The sequence below is a fragment of the Lissotriton vulgaris genome, chromosome 2_1, assembly GCF_964263255.1.
Source record: "Lissotriton vulgaris chromosome 2_1, aLisVul1.2, whole genome shotgun sequence".
In the NCBI taxonomy this organism is placed as follows: Eukaryota; Metazoa; Chordata; class Amphibia; order Caudata; family Salamandridae; genus Lissotriton; species Lissotriton vulgaris.
In genome coordinates, this window is record NC_141687.1 from 889,491,711 (window position 1) to 889,513,807 (window position 22,097).

Genomic DNA, 22,097 nt, shown 5'->3' on the forward strand with positions numbered 1-22,097 from the left:
TTTGGGCCAGGAATGAAATCCATTGTCAAATAGCTAGATGCCTGTACAAACATAAATGTGTAGAAACAAAAATAAAGGAAATACACTTTTCAAATGTATGAATTTTGACACGTTACCCGTATATTGATCCACTCATATCTTCCTTTTAAAATGAGGGGAAAAATTGACAGCTTGCCTAAATTTAAGGCCTCATTTATGGCTTTTTGTCAAAGGGCAGTGCAGCAAGGCACCCTGCTGTGCTGCCCTACGCCAAAGTGAAGGGGCAGGAATGCACCATATTTAAGCAATACAGTGCATTCCTGTCCTTTCTGCCTGCGTTGGGCTCATTTTGGCAGACTAGCACCAACTTAGGCACCCTTGCACCATGGTGCAAGGGTGCCTCCGTTGCGGGCAGGATTGTTTTTGTGCAGGAAGGGACACTCTCATGCACAGAAACAATCCTACAAGATGTGTTCCTCTCTGCATGTGTGCTGCAGAAAAAACAAGCAGAAATTAACATATGTCTCCTCATTATACCTCACCACTGGAGGTGGATAGATTTGACGATTCTCCAGGTTTACACCACTTAGTAAATCTGGGGCAGCGTCAAAATGAGTGTGTGTTGCGTGTGAAAACCCATTGCAGCGCCCATTGAGCACCTCCCAGGAACAGAGTAAGGCGACGCAGTGATTTGCACTGCATCGCCTTACTCATGATTTATGAGGCCATTCACAGCATGCAGGATGGCTTTGCGTGGCTTCATATATTTTAATGAGAGCCCTGCATCATGCATGTGCCACTTTACATGGTACAAAAGTGATGCGGGCTCTGATAAATAAGCACCTTAATTTTTTTACCTCTGTAAAAGGCAGTGGCGGCTGGTGAAATTTGAAAGTGGAGGGCCGTAAAATTATTGTCATAACTTTTTGTCAACATCTATGCGGCCCTCAGCCAATCCCCATAAAATAAATGTTGGCCCATTTACGATGGTTCCCGAGTGCTCATTGTTTTGACTGCGCGTTAACATTAATGAATCTCCGTTTCCTGCCCATGGTTATTCTTTAATTAATCAGGAGCGTTGACACTCGTGGACCTCAACCTTCTAATATTTAGATAAAAATACCCTACATTTGAATACTTTCCCTGACGTAGTGCTGTTTTTTGTCCCAAAAACCTATCTAGTTCCCGGTGCCAACAATTATTGCAACGTCCTTTCCACAAACCGATCGGGTCACACTGACTGAATATGCAAAGCCTAGTACATGTAGAAGAATGTTACTTTTTTTTTTACAGTATAACATAACACAAACACGACCCATAAGTATTGGAGCGCTTCACATGAGCACGAGATAAACTCGCACAAAAAAAATCAAATACGATCGCTTTCATGACAGAGCCCCTGTGTGGTAAAATAATCCTTTTCCAGCCCCCCGTTTTTAACCCCTCTGTTACTGCCCAATAAACGTTTGTATCTTGCGCTGTTTACATTTAAAAAAAAAACATTTTTATGAACGTTTACCTCCTTTTCAGTATACTGCAAGGGAACAAGAGATGAATGGATCTCAAAATACAATGAATATAAATTAAAAAACTTACCTTGGCTTAATGGCTTCGTTCCCGCGCTGACTCTGTCCCGAGACTGCTCCCGCCTTCGTCCTGGATTTTGAATGTGGGCTCTCGTCATTGAAGGCAGCTGCAGGCAGCCTCCCTCCCCTCCATGGCAGCCGGCGCTGATTGGTTCGGCCGGCTGCCCTAAATACGTCATTTCTCACAGTCTGCATCCTGCAGAACTGAGAGTGGGAGGAGGCTTGGGGGAGCGGCTTGCCCACTGTTGCTAATACTGTCTGTTTGGACTGCCTCTCAGGCTGTCCAAACAGTACGTATTCACAACAGTAGGCAAGCCACTCCCCCAAGCCACTCCCCCCTGCCCTGAGGCTCAAGAAACCAGGAAGTTCGGAATCGGCTGACGGCTGACTGTTTTCTCGCCGTGCGAGAAGGGCAGGCAGAAACAAATGGTAGTTATTAATAAATAACTACCATTTGTTTCTGCCTTCTTCTCGCACGGCGAGAAAACAGGTGGGCGGCGCCCAAACGCCCCCATGGGAGAACCGCCACTGGTAAAAGGCAGAATTCATATCCCTGTTCAATTACACTGATTTTATGTATAACTAAAAGAACCTAAATCTAGCAACTTAATAATTCCATTGTGATATTAAAAAGTCGTTTTTTATTGTAAGTGTTTTATCCTAGCAGATTAGTACTGTTTTACAAAAAGTATCCTAAGATGTAGGTTAATGAAACAAAATTTCTCAATAAATGTTACCTTGATAAATCTTTCCACAGAAAGTGGATTACTAGCTTATTTTTATTTTTAAAAATATGGCCTCCAAGTGCAGTTTATATATTTCAAAGCCAAAAAAGGCAGTATGTGCTGTATGTATTATTGAATATGTTCACACTCACACCAAAATATGACATAAATGCTTTTCAAGAAGCAGAGGATTTAAAATATTCTCTATCTGAAGAAAACCATATTACAGTCCCTAGTCATCACTGCTCCTGCCAACCTGACAGTCAAGAATCAACCTAATTCCTCTGCTCCCTATCGCACATGCATTTTATTTACATGCACAACATGACTTAGCATTTGTGTGAGGCTACACACTAGCAGGTCCCGACTCACCAGAAAATATCATGTTTGTGAAGATAGCAGAGAGCAAGTGCAACAATTATATTGTGTCACTTCACTGCACAACACACAATATGCAAGTGTTTATCTTCAGATGTGCCTCATCTGGCAGGACCGTGATCCCAGGAGAGAGAATTCACAGCCTCACAGATTGGGGCTGCAGAAATATGATTGATATTAGAACATTGGCACTCCATTAAAGAGAATGAGGTGGCTCAGGGCTAATAATTACTGGTATAAGCCTTTTGCTAAACCATTCCAATGTTTTTCTTTATGTTTCTTCCTGTATTATTTAGAACATTCTACTCTTCATTAGTTGAATGTTCTAATAACCTTATAACCGCTCTGCCTCGGGCTATATCAGTTGGTAAAGGGCCAGTCTATCATTATAGGCCCTCACCTGTGGCCTGGGCCTATAACTCTGGTTCAGGTTCTTCAAAACACTGTGAAGCCCTCAGCAGAGTGCTATAAAGCTATATTACAGCTCACTGAAGACAGAACCCGTAGCAGTACACTTTGCTTCTAATTCCTATACCAGAGCGTGTTAAATGACAAAGGTGACTAAACAGGTTTGAGATTGACAGGATTGCAAGATATTAGAAATCAGTTGGCCATTTTGAATCACACTTTATACCTCCACATTGTGTGTTCTTCAAAAGTATAGATATGAAATACAGAGTGCTTTAAAAAACTCACTTTAATTTATTTTTTATGCGGGTAGTGAAATGCAATGTTGGGTTTGCAAACTAAATGCTAACAAAGCCACAGAATTATCAAAATACAATGGTCTGATTCAAAAAATCTTTTTTGTGAACGGACCTACTTCAGATCTAGGTGTGATGCAGTCCTTAATTTCGGAGATATCTGTTGTAATGTACTAATTAATCAATGCACTCTCCTACATTGGTTCTCTGCCTTGCTGCTCAGTCTTTGATTTGGTCATATAGAATGTTTCGTGTGTTTGTATTGGAAGGGAGAATCAGTTGGTGTGGAAGGGCTGAGCAGCAGGGAGGCTGCTCCTGTTGGGGCACTTTAAAGGATCTGACTGATATCTTGTAACCTGTAACCAAGAAGTGATCTTATGAATAAAGCTGTGATCCTGTTCTACATCACTTTGCCTAAGTATTTCTCAACCTTGTAACAGTATCTCATGCTTACTGGTGGAGAAATTACTTGGGAAATAAGACTGGAATGGCTTCTCTCACTTGGAGCCCAAATTTCTCAAGGGTTAGACTGGACACTGGTGTAACAAAAATTGAGGGGGCTTCCCTGCACGGTACGAAGAGGGGCCCCCTCCAGGCTCAATCAGGAGCTGTGCTGGCTCGTTTCACAGGGAAATCAGATTGGCGCAGAGGCAAAGAAGTTCTCAGATGGGGGAAGACCCGAGAAGAAAAAAGGCCAACTTAGATGTGGCAACGTGTTTCTTGTAGAGACAGTTAAGTAGATAGTCTGGTGACAGAGAGATAAAGTGCAACATTGTTCTAATCTGCTCAAGATTGTGCTCTGCTGCACCTGTGTGCATGGCTGACATGTAAAAAAGTTATAATTTTATGAATCGCCCGCAAGCTTGTTTCATGTACAGGTAGGACCTGGCCTAGCAATTAGGGCTGAACTGTTCTCATGGGGAGAGGGGTCAAGACTGATTTGCATAGGGCTGGGTCCACACTGCAATGACCTGGAAAGCAAAAAAACAATGGATTTGGGCCCAGCGCTCTGTACTGATGGTGAGTGTTTGACATTGTTCAGCATTCCGTCCATCAATTGTTCTTTTTCACTTTTAGAAAGTGGACATTTTATTACCTTATCCATTTGATGCCTTCTGCCTGTTTCTGAATAGACGTCCGGGGTGGGTGGAAGCAGGGTTTTGTGCATTCCCTTTAGACAGCCATGCACAAAGAGCTTAGGTGAGTCTGATGGGCCATCCACATCCTGATGGGCCATCTGTTTCAGGATGGAAAGGGAGGAGCTGACACTTCTGAATATCAACAACAACAAAAAACCCTGTCTTACGGGCGTAAGTTATGTCAGTGGATTTTATAACAGACCAGTCAAATAGTCCTGATCACTGTTATACTCCCCTATATATCTTATTTTTCTTTGGGGATGTTTACTGCACTATGTCCACAGTTTTAAGGATATAAAAAGAGAGAACCTATTGGCCAACAGTTCTTGACAGTCGCATAGAACAACAACAGACAGCTGTGTGAAACCTTATTCAATACCAAGTATCCACCACATAAGATTGAAAACAGGCAGAGTTCTGCACAAAAATATGTGAAAAACCAAATGACACCTCACGGGAACACCAGCCTCGGGGCAACTGGCATGTAATCTCCAGACTAGGCCCCTTTCTCATCATTGGTCGTCATTCAGTTCAAAAGAAAATGTGTCCAAAACAACAAACCAAAAGTGGTAGCAGATAAAATCTGCTTGTGACAAAACTGTGGACGTAGTGCAGTAAACATCCGCGAAGCAAAATAAGATATTTAGGGGAGTATAACAGTGATCAGGACTATTTGACTGGTCTGTTATAAAATCCACTGACATAACTCACGTCCGTAAGACAGGGTTTTTTGTTGTTGATAGTCTTTGAGTGGAGGGCAACCCTGTCCGTTCTTTCCCTCTGAGTTCCTTTTTTGTGATAGACTTACTTCTGAATAGACTTTGTCCTGCACCCACACATATGGCTGCATACCCTCTCTGTAGTGTGTCTGAAGCCAGGCCAGGAAGGGCTGGGCCTCTTCAAAGGTGCAACTGGGTATAAGCACTGGGCCTCTGACACCACCAACTCAGTAAACGTCTGGACCTATGAATACTCTGCAAGGAACAAGGATTTTGGTGCTGCTGAAAGCACTGCCGCTCTGCTGGACTGCTGCCTGCTGCCCTCCTTACCTGTAAGAGAGGATTGGACCTGCATCTCTCCAACCCAGTACCAAAGTGACTCCAAGGGCTTGCTGGCTTGCCTCCTATTTTGAAGTCTCAGGGATATCAAGACTTCCAACTCCTTTGCTATAGCACCTGGACTCTGGCGCATCTTTGACTTTGCGCTAACGCATCACCTTCATGCTGTGGTTCAACAATGACACGTTGCCTCTTTGCTTCCTGCATATCGGCTCCTTCGATGACGGAACTGAGGTACTTTGCAGGTCGTGCAGGCTGGTCCAATATCTGACCCATGCTCCATTGTGGTCAGCCTGAATGTTTGGATTTGGCCCAGGCTAGAGCAATGAGATAGCCCCGGTTGGTGCTTTAAACACTATGGGCCCCATTAGGATAGTGGGCGGAAAACCAACCCGACCGCCATGGAGGCGGGAAACAATCGCCCGCCGGGACCGCAGATAAACCGGCAGTCAAATTACGAACAACTGCCAAAAAAGTCCGACCGCGGCAGTAGCGGGTTAACAAACACCGCCTGACGCGGGCGGTGAGGTCCAAAAACCAACCGCGGTGGTAGGAAGCGCAGCGGAAAAGCTACAACCCGCCACAAGCAAAGCAGAGACACCGCACGGGAAATAGTATATCCCCGATGGTCCCACGGTACGATCAACTGTTTCCGACCGCCCCGGTTGCACACAGGAGTGAATGGGATAGACAGTGGAAGAGCTGCAACATACCCACCGCAGCGGAAGATACTTGACAAACATGGCGGACAATGCTAAAACACCGCAGCAATGCCAAACATTGCACCAATCAAAGTAGCCATACCCCCAAATACAAAAAACACATACCAATGGAAAAATAAATGCCAATAAAAAAAAGAAATCCAGGACAACTCCCACAACACACCTGACAGCAAAATCCCATTTGGACACACCCACATAACTGAGTATAAAACCTGCCCCTTTACTGACCACAATCCTTTACAACACTCCAGAAGAGAAGGGCACACACCAGACCTGACAGGAGAGGCAAGACAACACAGCACCACCAACACCACCACTACCACCATCACACCAGCACCAACAATCCCCCAGCACACAACACACTACACACACCCCTGCACCCACAAACACTGCAAACAGCACACACCATGGCATCTCAGAAAATGCAAAAATTCATGGTCAATGAGATAGTGAGAGTGGAACCACAACTGTTTGGTTGCCTGGTCCAACAGACACCATTAGCCACAAGGACACAAATGTGGGGAAGGATAGTACAAAGGGTCAATGCAGTAGGGACCACCCCACGATCCAAGAAGGAGATCATGAAGGGGTGGCATGATCTCAAGAGGGTTGTCAAAGAGAGGAGGAGCAAGAACTGGGAGCTGGCTAACCGGACTGGCACTGGCCCTCCCATTCCACAGAAAACATTCACACCATCGAAGGAGAAGGTGCTTGCCATACTGTATCCTGAGAGTTTCAAACACAGGAGTATCTGGGGGAGTGGAGGCTATTTCGTACAAAGAAATGTTAACCAACATGCTGATATGCACTGTCTTGTAAAACCAAATCCCCATTGTATTGTACACCCTCACCTACCAGGTAGGAAGCCATCTTGCCTGGGAGGTCTGTTTGGGGGTGGGAGGCCTGTACCACGACTCCCACCATGCCCCCTGTTCCACAGCCTACCAAGATGGAGCCCTCTCCCAACACCAGCCAGAAGCATGTGTCAGCCACTGCATTGTTCACCCTTACCTAACAGGTAGGAAGCCATCTTGCCTGAGAGGTCTGTTTGGGGGTGGGAGGCCTGTATCACTACTCCAACCATGCCCCCTGTCCCACCCCTAAGCAGGATGTAGCATTCCACACCAACCCAGAAACAGTATACAGCTATTGTATTGTTCACCCTCACCTAACAGGTAGGTAGGCATCTTGCTTGGGAGGCATGTTTGGGGGTGGGAGGCCTGCACTACCACTCCCACCATGCCACCCTGTCCCACACCTGAGCTGGATAGAGCCCTTCCCCACCCAGTAGCACCTGGAAGCCATTGCGCTGTTCACTAAACAAACGTACAGGTAGGTAGCCACCTTCACAGTGAGGCCTGTGTGGGGGTGGGAGACCTGCACTACCACTCCCACCTTGCCCCTGTCCCACATCTGAGCTGGATAGAGCCCTCCCCCACCCAGGAGCACCTGGAAGCTATTGCGCTGTTCACCAAACAAACTGACAGGTAGGTAGCCATCTTCACAGTGATGCCTGTTTGGGGGTGGGAGGCTTGCACTACCACTCCCACCATGTCCCCTGTCCCACACCTGAGCAGAATAGAGCCCTCCCCCACCCAGGAGCACCTTTAAGCCATTGCACTGTTCACCAAACAAACTTACAGGTAGGTAGCCATCTTCTCTGGGCTGGCTGTTTGTGGGTGGGAGACCTGCATCACACAGCACCAAGGGCATGCAATGCATCAATATCTGAAATGTACGAGTAATTGATGTACCTCTGCAACATGTAATGAGGCACAGTATTGCGCTAACCAAAACTATTGAAGATCAGTCAAATGTATAGTGTACAGACAGTGGATGACACACAGCTAACAGAATTCTTGCACAGTGCACAACACTGACCATTCTCCATCTAATCCACAGGTGATGAAAAACTCACTGCTGAGCACAGCAACAACGACCAGCAGAGCCAGTCTCCACCCCCGGTACATGGACTCGCGGATGTAGACTCCCAGGATTCTCTGGACGATGAGCTCCAGGCCAGCCCATCTGGTATCCCAGGGAGCAACAGGTCCCAGCCCCCCCTTCTCACCTCCACCACATCTGCTGCAACAACAACTGCACAGCAGACCCCTGCAGTTACGGCCTGTGCCTCCAGCACTGCCACATCTGCCACCACGACCAGTGCCACCTGCAGCACCTTCCCTGCCCCAGGGGATGACCAGCCCACACCAACAACTTTGGACGGCAGGGAGAGTGTGCGTGGACCCAAAGTGGCAAGGCAACAGGTCCGTGGCAGCAGGGCAGGTGGGAGGGCCAGGGTCACCCCCAGACCTCAGGAGGTTGGGACACCATCCCTGGACCTCTTCACCAGAGTCATCGGGCATACGAACAGGTCCAGGGACAAAGTGGTCAGTCTGACGAACTATTACGTGAGCTCATCCTGCTAATGAGGTCCATCAACACACGCCTTGGACAAATGGTGGACCACATGGGCCAGCAAGTGTCATCCCAAACAACACTTCCACCCCCCTCTGTTGTGCTGCAGGATGACAGTGCACCATCCTCCCCTGCGGCCACAGAGAGGGGTGAGTCCTCAGACGCCGCTGGCCCAGCAGCAGGGCCCCCCCGGCCAAGCGAGCAAGGGGCCATCCTAAAAAGAGCCTGGGAGTCTCTGGTCACAAAGTACCAGCCAAACGCCAGTCATGGAGCCAGCCCTGAGGGCAACCATCTTCCCCACTGCATTGACGGTTTGGACTTTCTTTCACCACACTGCCTTGTGAATGGCACCTGTCTGTTGGACTGTGTCACCACATCCATGTGGTGTCAATTCTTACATCTCATTTACCATGACTGTCAACTCACTGCTCCATCACTACCTTCATGTAGATCTGCCCACACCCCTCACATGTTAACTTTGCGAATAAAATACCTTACACACTTCAATTGGTGTCGATTTGTCATTTCCACTGTTCAAAATGTCCATAATGTATGCCAAAAGATGTACAGTACGTAGGCCTTTGAAAAATTGTAGGCACCTAGGGAGACACAACAAAACAATAGTCACTGGCGTGAGTGTGGCATCACAGACATTACACTATACCAACCATCTACACAAGTCAACAGGCAGACAACAAAATGTGCAGCACGTGTCGACAGAGTTCTGTACATGTTCACAGGTAAAATGTCGGTGCCACATTTCCACACACAGGTGACTAAACATGTGCCTGTCTGTACCATCCGCACATAGCCCTACATGACAACAACAATCACACCAGACAATGTACAAGTTGTACCTCGTCACCCACCTTCAAGTGAAGTAGCGGGTGATGAGCTGTTGACTCATGTCGAATCCTTCCTCCTCTCCACTGTCCTCATCACTGAACTCAGGTCCTTGAGCAGGCAGTGGCATGGGTCCTCACCATCTTTCTGTAGCAGGGGAATCCCCTTGTGAATGGACATGTTGTGCAGCATACGGCATGCCACAATGATCTTGCAGACCTTTCCAGGCGAGTATGACAGTGCACCTCCTGTCCTGTCCAGGCAGCGGAATCTTGACTTGAGCAGGCCAAAAGTCCGCTCAATGACACGTCGGGTCCTGCTACGTGCCTCATTGTAGCTGATGTCAGCCGGGGTCCTGGGATTCTGTAGTGGACCCAGCAGCCATGTATCGCTGGGATATGCAGAGTCACCTAGGAATGACAAACACACATTACAAAGTTGCACAGGCAGAGGGCAACAGGTCACACACACAGCACGCCATATCACTAGACATATTCACCCACAATTCAAGCACCCTCAGGAACCAGATTTGCCATCATCCCGGGCACCATGCTGTTCCTCAGGATTTACGAGTCATGGGCTGAGCTGGGGAATCTTGCACACACAGGTGATATGGTCATGTCCGCAAGGCACACTACCATCATATTCATCGAATTATAATGTTTACGATTCCTAAAAATGTGCTCACTCGCCTGTGGTGGCAGCAGACCGACATGGGTGCAATCGATGGCACCAACGACATGGGGGATGTGCCCAAGGGGATAGAAGTCACCCTTCACAACGGCCAATTCTGCTCCCCTGGAGAAATGTATGTATCGATCCTTATATATCATCATGGCTGCAAGAACATCCCGCAGCGCCAGGCTGAACATGGGCTGCGGCCTACCTGCCGCGCTGGCCACAGTCTCCTGGAACCAGTTGCCAAAAAGTGGAGGGCTGCCATCACTTTGTACGTGGGTGTGAATGCTGTTGGGTGGGAAACACCAGTTACAACGGATATATCGCATCGCGCTGCCATTGCAACGCGGCTATTACATCGCGCCCGTCATCGCATCGCATGTCTTCAGGACGCATGCAAGTACATCGCAATAACATGTACATCGTGAACTATTACATCGTACTGCACAATTCAATGGATATATCGTGAACTATGAGCACTGCGTTAACGATTGCTATAAACAAGCTTATTAAACAAGCAGCAGAATTGTGTTTAAGCATGAAAAGCAGAATTGCGTATTCAAGCCAAAATGAAAAGAAGAATTGTGTTTATTTAATTAAACAAGCGTATTCAAGGAAAAATGAAATTAAACAAGCAGCAGAATTGGATACATCGTGAACTATGAGCATTATTTTATTAATTAGAATTGTGTTTATTTAAATAAATATTAACGTATTCAACCAGCATTCGTGAACTATGAGCAGCAGAATTGTGTTTAAGCACCGCGTTAACGAGTGCAATACTGCAACAACAGGTGGTCTGACGAACGTGAACTATTACATCGTATTGCACAATTGAATGGATACATCGTCAACTATGAGCATTATTTTATTAAATATTAGCATGAAAAGCAGATATTCAGCAATTACAGCGTCAATAACTGCACCAACAGGTGGTCTGACGGAAAGCTAGCCAGACTTTGGTGCTGTCGAGCCTCCAATCTTCCCTTCATATCAAGAGCATATATATTTTATAATTAATAGCATGAAAAGCAGAATTGCGTATTCAAGCAAAAATGAAAAGCTGAATTGTGTTTATTTTATTAAATATTAACGTATTCAAGCACAAATGAAATTAAACAAGCAGCATTCGTCAACTATGAGCATCAGAATTGTGTTTAAGCACTTTAAGCACCGGTGGGTGGGTGCCTGGATGGGCGGATGGATGGATAGAAGGATGGGTGGGTGCCTGGATGGATGCATGGGTGGATGTGTGGGTGCCTGGATGGATGGATGGATGGGTGGGTGGGTGCCTGGATGGGTGGGTGGGTGCCTGGATGGATGCATGGGTGGATGTGTGGGTGCCTGGATGGATGGATGGATGGGCATTTCTAAATTGTGGGACGAGTGGTCACGGAGCCATATTCTATCTTTCGGTTGAAGAATACGAGTTAAATAAATTCGAGTTTTTCCTATATTTGCAATTCAGGTACTCATTGGAGACATACGTAGGGGGGGGGCCGATACTCCCCCTGCTCTATCTCCCTCCACTCCCCGCTTCCTCTGGGGAGGCCTGACACCCCTCCCTCCTCCGTGTGACATTGTTAGTCTTTGCCGTACGACTCCTGACAGCTAATTTTTCTCTCTACCACCCCTGCTTCTGTTTCATTTCTCTCCACCTGTCAGCCCGCCCATGTGTCCCCGTCTGTAACCCTCACCCCCACCGCCTGAGCGTGCCTGCAGAGTGGTCTGCCACAGTGCCCCTCCCCAGCGTCTGTCGGGTTTCACCTACCTCTCTCAATGTCTGTTAGTCTGTCCCACCCCAGTATCTCCCCCTCCCCCCCACACACACGTCCTCCTTCTGTGGCTGTCATCGTCCGTCTTCCCTTCCCTCGCTGATTCTTGAGGCTGTCAGTCAAAGTATTCACTCACCTGCCAGCTGCCAGCCTGGCCACAAAGAAGCCTCTCTTTACCAGCACTCCCTCCGCCCACCTGCTGCCAGAGCACCCAGCGCTGGAGCCATTTTATTATGTTTGAGTTTTAGGCGTGAAGGGGATGGGTGCTGGGGAAGGGGGTCAGGGGGGGAGGAGGCCTCCCTTTACTTTACACAGAAGCATCTTAGGATGGGGAGGTATGGGAGAGAAGTTAAATACCACGGGTTAACTACTGGAACAGATGAGAGGGCAAATGATATACGATAGACATTCAAATGTCCCTGAGGTAAACATGCATTAAAGGCAGACATTCATTAGTTTGACAAAGGTAGACCGATGTGCCACACATCTTTTCTTCTTCTTGTTTTATGTCGGATTAAGCTTTATACAACGTTATTTTTGTTTACATAGAAATTGTTTCGTTGTGTGATTACTTATTACAAGAGTGGACTACACGCAAGTGGACTTCAAAGAACAATTGAAAAATGTCTTATCCACTTGTTACTCCTTTGTCAAATTAATGAATGTGGAATCAGATCAAAAACAGGTTCTTTAATTAGTTTAAGTTGATGATAAAATCAAAGTCAGTCAAGCTTAATCAATTTCCTGTTTCTAAGTCATTTTTGAAATCAATAGACATCAGAAAAAATCCCTTGCAAGCAACTTGCATTCATTATATGGAATAATGGCATTGTGTGCTCAATGATGTGCCCTTAACCATGTTGCTGCTGTGTACTGATGCAGTGTTCACGATGGACATTGCCATAGCATGCGCAGGCCAAATCTCTGAAGCTACCGCCTGGCAACGCAGGTGTGACACCACACCACCCCCTTCACAAGAGCGGTAGTCATTGCCATGGAGACATGTGTAGATGGCGGTGGGCATGCTCAGATGGCCAAATCGCGGTAGCTACCGCCTGCCCCCGGTGGTGTGACACCAGCACCACTTCCTTCACAAGTGCGATAGCCATTGCCATGGAGACATGTGTAGATGGTGATGGGCATGCTTCGCAGGCCAAATCGAGGTAGCTACCGCCTGGCCCCGGCGGTGTGACAGCAGCACCACCCCCTTCAAAAGTGCGATAGCCATTGCCATGGAGACATGTGTAGATGGAAGTGGGCATTCTCCGCAGGCCAAATCGTGGTAGCTAACGAATGGCCCGGGCGGTGCATCACCCCCATGGAGCATTGCCTACAGCCAATGGTAGTGATGATTGCGGTGGCATGATGCAGTTTTGAAAATTCCGGAAGGTATGCTCCACCACCGCGGAGGAAGACATTGGATGCTTTTGTATGAGGCAGACCTGGACAACCAATTGTTGCAGCTTTGCACCTTACAAATGACACCAGGGGGCTATAAATCTGTGGGAGTGAGCCTCACATTTCCACTGCTCACAGAGCCTGCTGCCTGGGAGCCTCTCCTGCTGCTGCCTTAAGTGCCTGCTGCCTGAGACCCTCTCCTGCTGCTGCCTCAAGTGCCTGCTGCCTGGGACCCTCTCCTGCTGCTGCCTCAAGTGCCTGCTGCCTGGGACCCTCTCCTGCTGCTGCCCCACGTGCCTGCTGCCTGGGACCCCTCACCACTCACTTCCACCACAGGTGTTCCATGTCCACAGGAATGGCAAGGACAGAGAAGATCCGTGCCAGTCCATTCACAAGCGAGGAGCTGGAGGTCCTTGTGGACGAGGTACTGGCAAGGCTGTATTGTGGCCCCAATGTAGTGGTAAGTCATCATGAAGGGAGGTGTAGGGCAGGTGGGGTGTCAGGCGTAGTTGTGTTGCTGCAGTATATGCCTGAGGGCGTGGGGTTGTGACATACACTGACAAACAAGCTGTCTCCAGGGCGAGGGAGTGTGTGTGCCCCAATGTCACTGTTTCCCCGCCTGCAGTTGTATGTGTGAGTGGAGTGTGTTACATTCTCAGCCATATAGAGCCACAGGATGTTGGACATGCAGGTGCCAGGACAGTAATTGCTCGGGTGATTGTCTCTGTATGCCCCTGTTGTTCGACTCAGTGTGAACCCAGAGACTAGGCCCAGTGCCCGCCCACCCAAACGAGATAGCATCACTGAACTTACTGGGCCCTTACTCCTGTTCATTCACACTGAAATGAAGACATGCACCATCTCAGCCCTGTATATTTGCACACAACCACACTTGTGCAGATGGATATTTAGTTAGTAAGTCCATGTGCCCCGATGCCACACAATTACATACACATATGGTCACAGGACATGCTCATTGAATGCTGCCCAGTCATGCACATAGTGATTCTACACACAGACACAGGTAGATATGTGATGTATGTATGGCCAGACATGCATGGGACAGGAGATGTGTTCAAGCCACTGAGGGGGTTAAGTGCAGTCTACCTGCATGTGTGTGAGATTACGCCCTCATGAATGCATGCAATCCCATCTGTTTGGCCCATGCAGAGTGCCCTTGTGAGGTGTCCCCCAGTTTGTGATGGAGGGAGATTACAATTGGTCATGAGTCTGTGTCTTGCTAATGTACTGATAGATGTTGGTACATGGCACCCACTGCCACAAGAGGTGGGACGATATCAGCCGGCTGGAAAAAACAGTAGCAGAGATGACATTGGGCCTGCACTGGGCGTTTGGCACGGCGCAACATGACACCACTGATGGGCTGCATATTAGCAGTGACTCATCCTGAGCTGGATGCACATCTGAAGTAGCATCGGCAGCAAGGCAGGGGTGAGTATTTGGGGAGGGTGACTTTGGCTGTGAGCGGATGCATGTGTACAGGTCCTGTGGCAGCGGTGAGCCATGTGATGTTTGTGTGGTGGTTCTGTGCTGTGTCATGTGAGTGGCTGCTGGGATGGGTGCCAGTGTCATGCATTGGGCCAAACTGGCCTTACAAAGGTGATCCTCCCTGCTGTGCTTTCTCATAGTCAGATGTGTTGGGATCCACATAGTCCTTCTGCATTGGGATAGTGTTGGGAATCTATTTAAGGTTGAACATCAGGGTCCACTATGTGAGTGTGACTTCATGTGTGCCTACTTTGCATGCACCATGATCAGTGAGGCCCACACATCTGACAACAAGGTGCCCCAGAGTACAACATGGTGCTTGGTATGGCCTACTTGGCATTGTGGACTGTCATATCCTAATAGGTGTGTGTGTTGTCCCCTCCTGTTCCCAGAAAGTCTGTCAGTGGTAGTAAGTGTTGTCCCAACATCATTTCCCTAGGTGTGAGCTGGGCAAGTTGTGTGTCTGGTACACTTCATTCACAGGTAGGGTGTTGTGCTGTGTGGCCTCAACATGGCTCAGTCATGGCAGAGATTCAGTGTTAGAGGCACTGTTGTGGTCTATGTTGTGTGTTGCTGCAATGTGATTGCAGGGTGTGGTGGTCACCATGTTGATTTGGGCATCTCCTGTACTGCAATGATTGGATTGCTTTGTCCTGATGTTGACACTAACACAACCCTGTGTCTGTCTCTCATGCAGAATCACCAGTGGACATGGAGGAAAGGGAGCCGGAAACCAGTGGTGGCGAGAGTAGCACCACAGCTGCACTGGAGGCCAGTGACACCGAGCTCACCAGCGCATCTGAGGCGGACCGTAGTATGCAGGAGGAGACACAGAGTACTACATCATCTGATGCCAGCGGTGATGCATCCATGTTTGCAGGCACAGGGGTTGGTGAGTCTGCATCATCATCTACCACACAGCGGCCAGTGGCCACCCCCCCATCCACTTCCTCTGGTGCTGCCCTTGTCCGTGTCAGTAAGAGGGGACATGTCACATTCACACCTGGCACCACTGAGCCTGCACCTTTCCCCCCTGCTGCCCTCAGTGCTTAGTCTGTAGAGCTCCTGCACCAGCTTTGTGTGGGCCAGACCGCCCTGCTCAAGCCTTCAGTGACCATGACAAAAGAGGGCAAGTGGTTGCATACATGGAGGGTAAACACTCTGACGTAGGTGGCCTACATCGTACAGTCCAGGCTTTGTCATCCACAGTGACGTCTGCCCTTCAACAGGCACATATTTCCATTCCTGCTCAGGTGCCTTTGTCCACCCCCCAGTCAGTGGCCACATCAGATGACAGTGACCACAGTTCGCATACGTCACAAACACGATACAGCACAAGGAGCACACAGCAGACACAACCCAAGCGGTCTCACCCACAGACACCACCCCCACAGAAGAGCAGAGCCACCCAAGAATGCAAAGACAAGAGCCAGTCAGGGAAAAACAAGGCAGAAAAAGCAATGAGGCTGACATCAGGCTCAATTGCCTCTGGAGCATAACCAGCGAAGGACTCTACTGTCCCAAAAACGTCACGCAGAGATAGGTGTTGTATGGCAAGGGTACACCTAGGAAGGGCACAGGGCTACATCCCCCCACCACATCAACTCCAATTCCAAGCCCAGTGAAGCAGGTGGATGTGGGCACTGTAGGGGATAGCCCTGGCAAACAGGCAAAGGAGGGCTCTCTAGGTGGGACACCTGGCAAAGAGGCAAAGGAGTACAATGTAGGTGGGACACCTGGCAAACAGGGAAAGGTGGTCCGCAGGCTTAGCAAGACAAAGCATTCCGCAGAATTCAGCACATCACCAGAGGGAGTGCCAGTGTCTGCACCTTATGTGGGAGAGTTGGTGTGTGTGCCTGTTGTGTCATCACCAGTTCCCATTAACGCCAAGTTAGGGAAGCCATTTCGGATTCCCAAAAAGTGGAAGGGTACCCCTCCAACTTCTCCCACCCACACTGTGTCACAGGTCTGCATGACTCCACCTCCACGTGCCACTATACCACCTGGTCCAAACAGCCCTCCAGCTTGCCAAACCACTGATAGCCCTACATCACCTGGGCCTCTGTCTCCCCAGTCAAGTGGTCCTGCTGTCCCGACAGCCAAGAGTGAGTGGTAGTCCCCCTCATACATCTGTCTCTCATACAGGTGTGCTAGTCCTGCCCATTGTTTACCACCTGAGTATGTTGCTGGCCATGAAAGGGTACAGTCAAACACACTCACTATGCAGCTTTGCATGTCCGGACTCTGCACTTCTCCCTGGCCACTGGCCTTGTCATTCACTGCTGTTCTGGCCTTGCCTGTGCAGCTTCACATGTCCTGATTCTGCACTTTGCTATGTCCACTGGCCCGTTGCTCTTCTGTGTTGTACTCTCACCTTTGCCATGGACACTGGCCCTGTTGCTCTGTTGTGTTGGAGTCTCCCCTGTGCAGCCTCTCATGTACTTGCTGTGCTACCTGCCATGGACACTGGCCTTGTTGCTCTGCTGTGTTGGACTCTCACCTGTGCCATGAACACTGGTCCTGTTGCTCTACTGTGTTGGACTCACACCTGTGCCATGGACACTGGCCCTGTTGCTCTGCTGTGTTGGACTCTCATCTGTGCCATGGACACTGGCCCTGTTGCTCTGCTGTATTGGAGTCTCCCCGGTGCAGCCTCTTGTGCACTTGCTGTGCACCCTGCCATGAACACTGGCCTTCCTGTTTGTACTTTGCCTGTGCAGATTCTGTTGCATATGATCAGCATTTTGTGCTTTGCTCTTCTCTACTGTTGTTCTACTGTCACATCTGTGCAATATGTGAATAAAGTCAGGTACTCCTGTTGTGTGTTTTGTCAGTGTCCTTGCATATTCAAGTTCTTTTGATGTGTGCATTTGGTTGCCTGTGCACCATGCTCTATGTGTCACTTCAACATTGCCAAGATCTTTGCCCGCATCACATTTTTAAACAGGGGTGACAGGGTCTTCAGTCCATTCATACACTGATACTAGTGTTATCTGTGATGGCTATTGTTCCTGTCATTCAGTTCTCTTTTTAGTGGTTTGCTATTGTTGGCTACATTGTTGCCATGTAAAGTTGGGGGACACTGCCAGCACAGGGTGTGATGCTGTGCACAGGTTTGCATGCAGGCTGGGCAATGTCATGATGTATGTGTGTTTTTCCTTTATGTGTGCCCAGCTGTGTATGTGTATGGTCATCTTCTGTTGGCCCTTAGTCCTGGTCCCATGGCCTACATGAGATGTGTGGTCTTGGGTGGTCAAGAGGTGTACAGTGTGAAGGGTGTGACTTTGTAGTGGGTGTGGATGTGTGTGTGCCCCTGGATTGTGATAGCAACACATATGTCACCCATGAGTTGAGTGCCTGTTGTTTGGATTGTCATGACCTGTGTAAATGATTGTATGCACATGTGTGAGTTGTCTGTTGTGCACTGTGCAGTGTGTTGGTTTGTCCATGCAGTTCTGTCTGACTCATCCTTGTTGTTTTGGTCACTTAGAAGTGTGCAAGGTGTATGAGTTGCACATCAGTGTTGTGTTTGTTTGATCATCAATGTGTCTTGAGTGTGTTTGTGTACACTGCGTGGCCCTGCTACTCCACACTGGCATTGTGGTTGTGTTTCTCATGCATTGCAGGCACATGGTCCCTTTTCTCCTCCTGTATGGCATGGTGTGTGTGGGGTGTAATGCCATCCCTATGTGTGCCACTTATGCCTACGCATTGTGGGTCTACACTCTATTTGTGTATGGTACGCCCCTTACATGTCTACTACTGACATGCAAGTCAGTTCACTTTGATGTCAGTTGTCCCTTTGGTTTCCATGTGTCTGTGCCTCCCCATCACTTCATTTGTGACACTACGCTTTGTGGTGCAGTTCTTGGGCCAAGAGTGATGTCCCACTCTGGACATTGCCACAATGGTTTATGTGTGCTGTTCTGGTGCTAATAGTCATCCAGGATTGGTCATGTGCTTTTCAGCTGTGTGTGCTGCCCAGTGCTCTGGTGAAGATGCTTGTGCTCTTGTATCCCAGGGTGGTGCATCTGTTGTTGTTGTGTTGGATGTATGTGTGTTGGCTGTGGCATTACTTCACTTCCTGGGTGTGCTGTTGTATTTGTGCTGTACTGATTTGTGGTGTGGGTGTTGAGGTTGTGTCAGTCATGTCTGTGTGTGCCTGTTGTGCTTGGTGTGCACACACTGCTTGTTGTGCATACAGTGCTGTGTGAATGTGGGCTTTGAATTGCCTTGCCTGATGTGCATCCCCTGATGCCCTGTGGTGTTTGTTGGTTTCAATTTCATGTGCATCTGTGGTTGGTTTGATGTGGCAGTGTAGTTCTGTGCTGGTGCACTTCTTGTGTGATTTGTGTTGTGTTGTTTGTGTTTTGTTCCTGAGTGATGAGGTTGTGCACTCATGTTGTGTTTGTGCTCACATTGCCTTTCCACAGTTTGGCTGACGGGGTATGTCTGTTTCTGTTGAGGTTCAGTGTGTGTTCCTGTGGTGTTTGTGTGTTGTTTTTGTGCAGGCATCTGTTCAGGCTTCCCTGTGTGTGTGTTCTGGTTGTGGCTACACCCAAGGTGTGTGTATGTTTGTGTGTGTATGTGCTGGCAAGTATTACCAGCCTTCAGTGTGTGTGGCATTGGTGTTGTGAGTTCCTTGTCAGCCACTCCTGCAGTGGCTGTCTCCCTGGTTGTGTGTTGTGTGGTACAGGGTGTGTATTGGGCTTGCTTGTTGCAGTGCTTGTTACTGTGCATGGGGGTGCACAGGATGGGCACCTGGCCTGTGACGTAATGGGATGTGTTGATGTGTGGTTGGGGGTGGTGTGTCCATGTGGTCTTTGTGCCCTGCCCATGCCTTGGAGTGGCCCTGCCTTCTGCATTGTGTGCATGTGTTGACCGCTGCGGTGACGTGACTGGGACATTGCTGCAAGTTCGCGGTCGATGTGTGTCCGGGATGCAGTGGGGTGACTTGTTGGCAGGTGGGTCATGTGTGGGTGCCCTTGTGGATGTGTTGTGACCCCCAGCAGGGTGTCTGTGGTGGAATTGTACCCTGTGTCAGGCCATGTGTTGTGTTTGTGTAGTTGCGTACCTGCGGCGGTGTCCGCATCGGCCCATTTGAAGATAGTGCTGTAGCAGGTACAGCACCAGAAACACATGTAGGGCTGGGTCCATGGCGTTCATGACCGGGTGGAGAGGACCGGGTCTCTGCTATCGCGCCCCGCTGTCGAGTTTCCGCCATGTCCGGTTGGGCAGAGTCTCCGCTGCGGTGCGTCTGCTTGTTTGGGCCATCCTAATTTGTGGAGTGGGGCGGACGTCATTCCGCACGGCGGTGAGTCTCCATTGGATCTCACCGCTGTGGTGGCGGGCGCACTTTGATGGCGGTGCAGGCTATGTTTTGCTTTACTAATATGGCAGACGTGATTCACGCTGATTCTCGCTGACGGAAAAAGGGTTTTTTCCGCCCCGCCTGCACCGCGGTGGTTCCACCGCCCACCATCCTAATGGATCCCTATGTTCAATTTATTCTTTAAAAAAATCATAACTCCGGTTACACTTATTAGATTTTTGATGTTTTGATCTTTGTAGTAGACAGTGCGTTGTTACAAAATCTCCCTTCACTTCTTCCTGGTTTTATGCACAGTAAGCTGTCTAGATGGACATGCAGCCTTCTGTAAGAGCTCTTGCTCTGCTGTATTGCCCGGCATCAATCGCACCAATATCCAAAATACACAGGCAGTGGCGGCCGGCACAGGTATGTGCGGCGGGGCGGAAGTGGGGGAAACTCGACAGACGACGGAATAGGTATATTTAAATAAATAAATAATACTTATTCCGTCATCTGTCGGCTTCCCCTGCCCCGCTGCACCCCGCCCCACCCCATTGCGCTTGCCTGTGCTTGCCTCTGCTGTACACAGGCAAACTTCATAAGGCAGCATGGACATTAGCACTTAAGGTCACAATGCCTCATCTCAAACTTCATCCAATCTGGAGTGCCCATATACAGAACTCTCTAGAATTTGGACATTTTCCATACGGTCAAGCTATGCCTCTAGTTCAACCTTTTCTCTTATTTTCTCCTGTCTGCTACTACAATCTCCTTCCCCGTCACCTAGGGCCAGATCCATGATTTTAACCACCTCAGATGAAGGCATACTTTTCTGTAATACCCCATTTATCTAAAGCGGGGAATTTAATTTGTATACTGGTAACAAGACATTCCTTTCTGGTGACGGCCTAGGCATCCACTGAGTATTCTCTACCTAAAAAATGTACTTACCCTCACTTCTTTATCACTCGGTGTCCTCTATCTCTCAATTCTCCTCTCTAGATATAATTTCTCTCATCCATTCTCTTTCTTAAAATCCATGCTTCTCACACCTTCCTCTTTCTCAAACTCTCACCCACCTTTCTCGGTTTGACATCCCCTCCTTTCTCATTCTCCTGTCTCAAGCTTATTTTCATGTCTTTGCTTCTCCATCCTCAAATATTCTTCTTACACTCCCTCCCTCTCACTTTCCCTTAAGTCACCACATGCATACCCTGTACTCTTCTTGGCTGTCATCTTTTTACTGTTTCACTTTAATTCCTCACAGTGTCTTTTTATATATGTTTTAGTCTTGCATTTGTATCAGACTTTTATCTTTATGATCTGTTTGTTTTCCTTCAAGGCAGAGCAGTCATCCGAACTGGGAGCCTCTTCACCAGTGCCAGAATATTTCCGACACACAATGCAAAGTCACCTGTGAGAAGGCTGGGTATAAAGTCTATGACAAAGACAAAGCCCGCGTGAAAGCATCTGTGATGACGCAGGAGTCGCCCTGGACAGAATCGGAGGACAATTTCACATACGCTTTTGATGGTAAGTCACATGCTCAACTAATAAGGCTCGGAGTGACTGCCAGAGCACCTGGAGGTGCTCAATCAGTTTAGTAAGACTCCTCTCTGTGGCCCAGAACTTTTCAAAGACATTAACCAATTTGGTCTGAAGTGCCAGATGAAGAGTGAGTGGGTGGATAAGGACTTCTCTTCTTATTGCTGTGTCTTGCTCCAGGCTAGTTCCCATCTTACATCCGAGTATCCCTACCACATGTAAGGAGTTTCAAGCAAGGTTTGGAAACTGAAATCCAGACAGTCTCACACCTATATCTGTTCCTACGCTAAGGAGTAGAAGGTATGTTTTGCTCGGTTGGGCCTTTGACC

General features: G+C 48.4%; 1 protein-coding gene across 1 annotated transcript in view; it reads left to right on the top strand.

Moving 5' to 3' along the window:
* Positions 1-22,097, top strand: part of IFNLR1 (interferon lambda receptor 1) — a 271,583-nt gene that overhangs the window by 127,073 nt on the left and 122,413 nt on the right. The window contains exon 3 of the mRNA XM_086956424.1: positions 21,566-21,756. Within this exon, the coding sequence (XP_086812550.1) occupies positions 21,566-21,756 (191 nt within the window). The remainder of the gene's footprint in view (positions 1-21,565; positions 21,757-22,097) is intronic.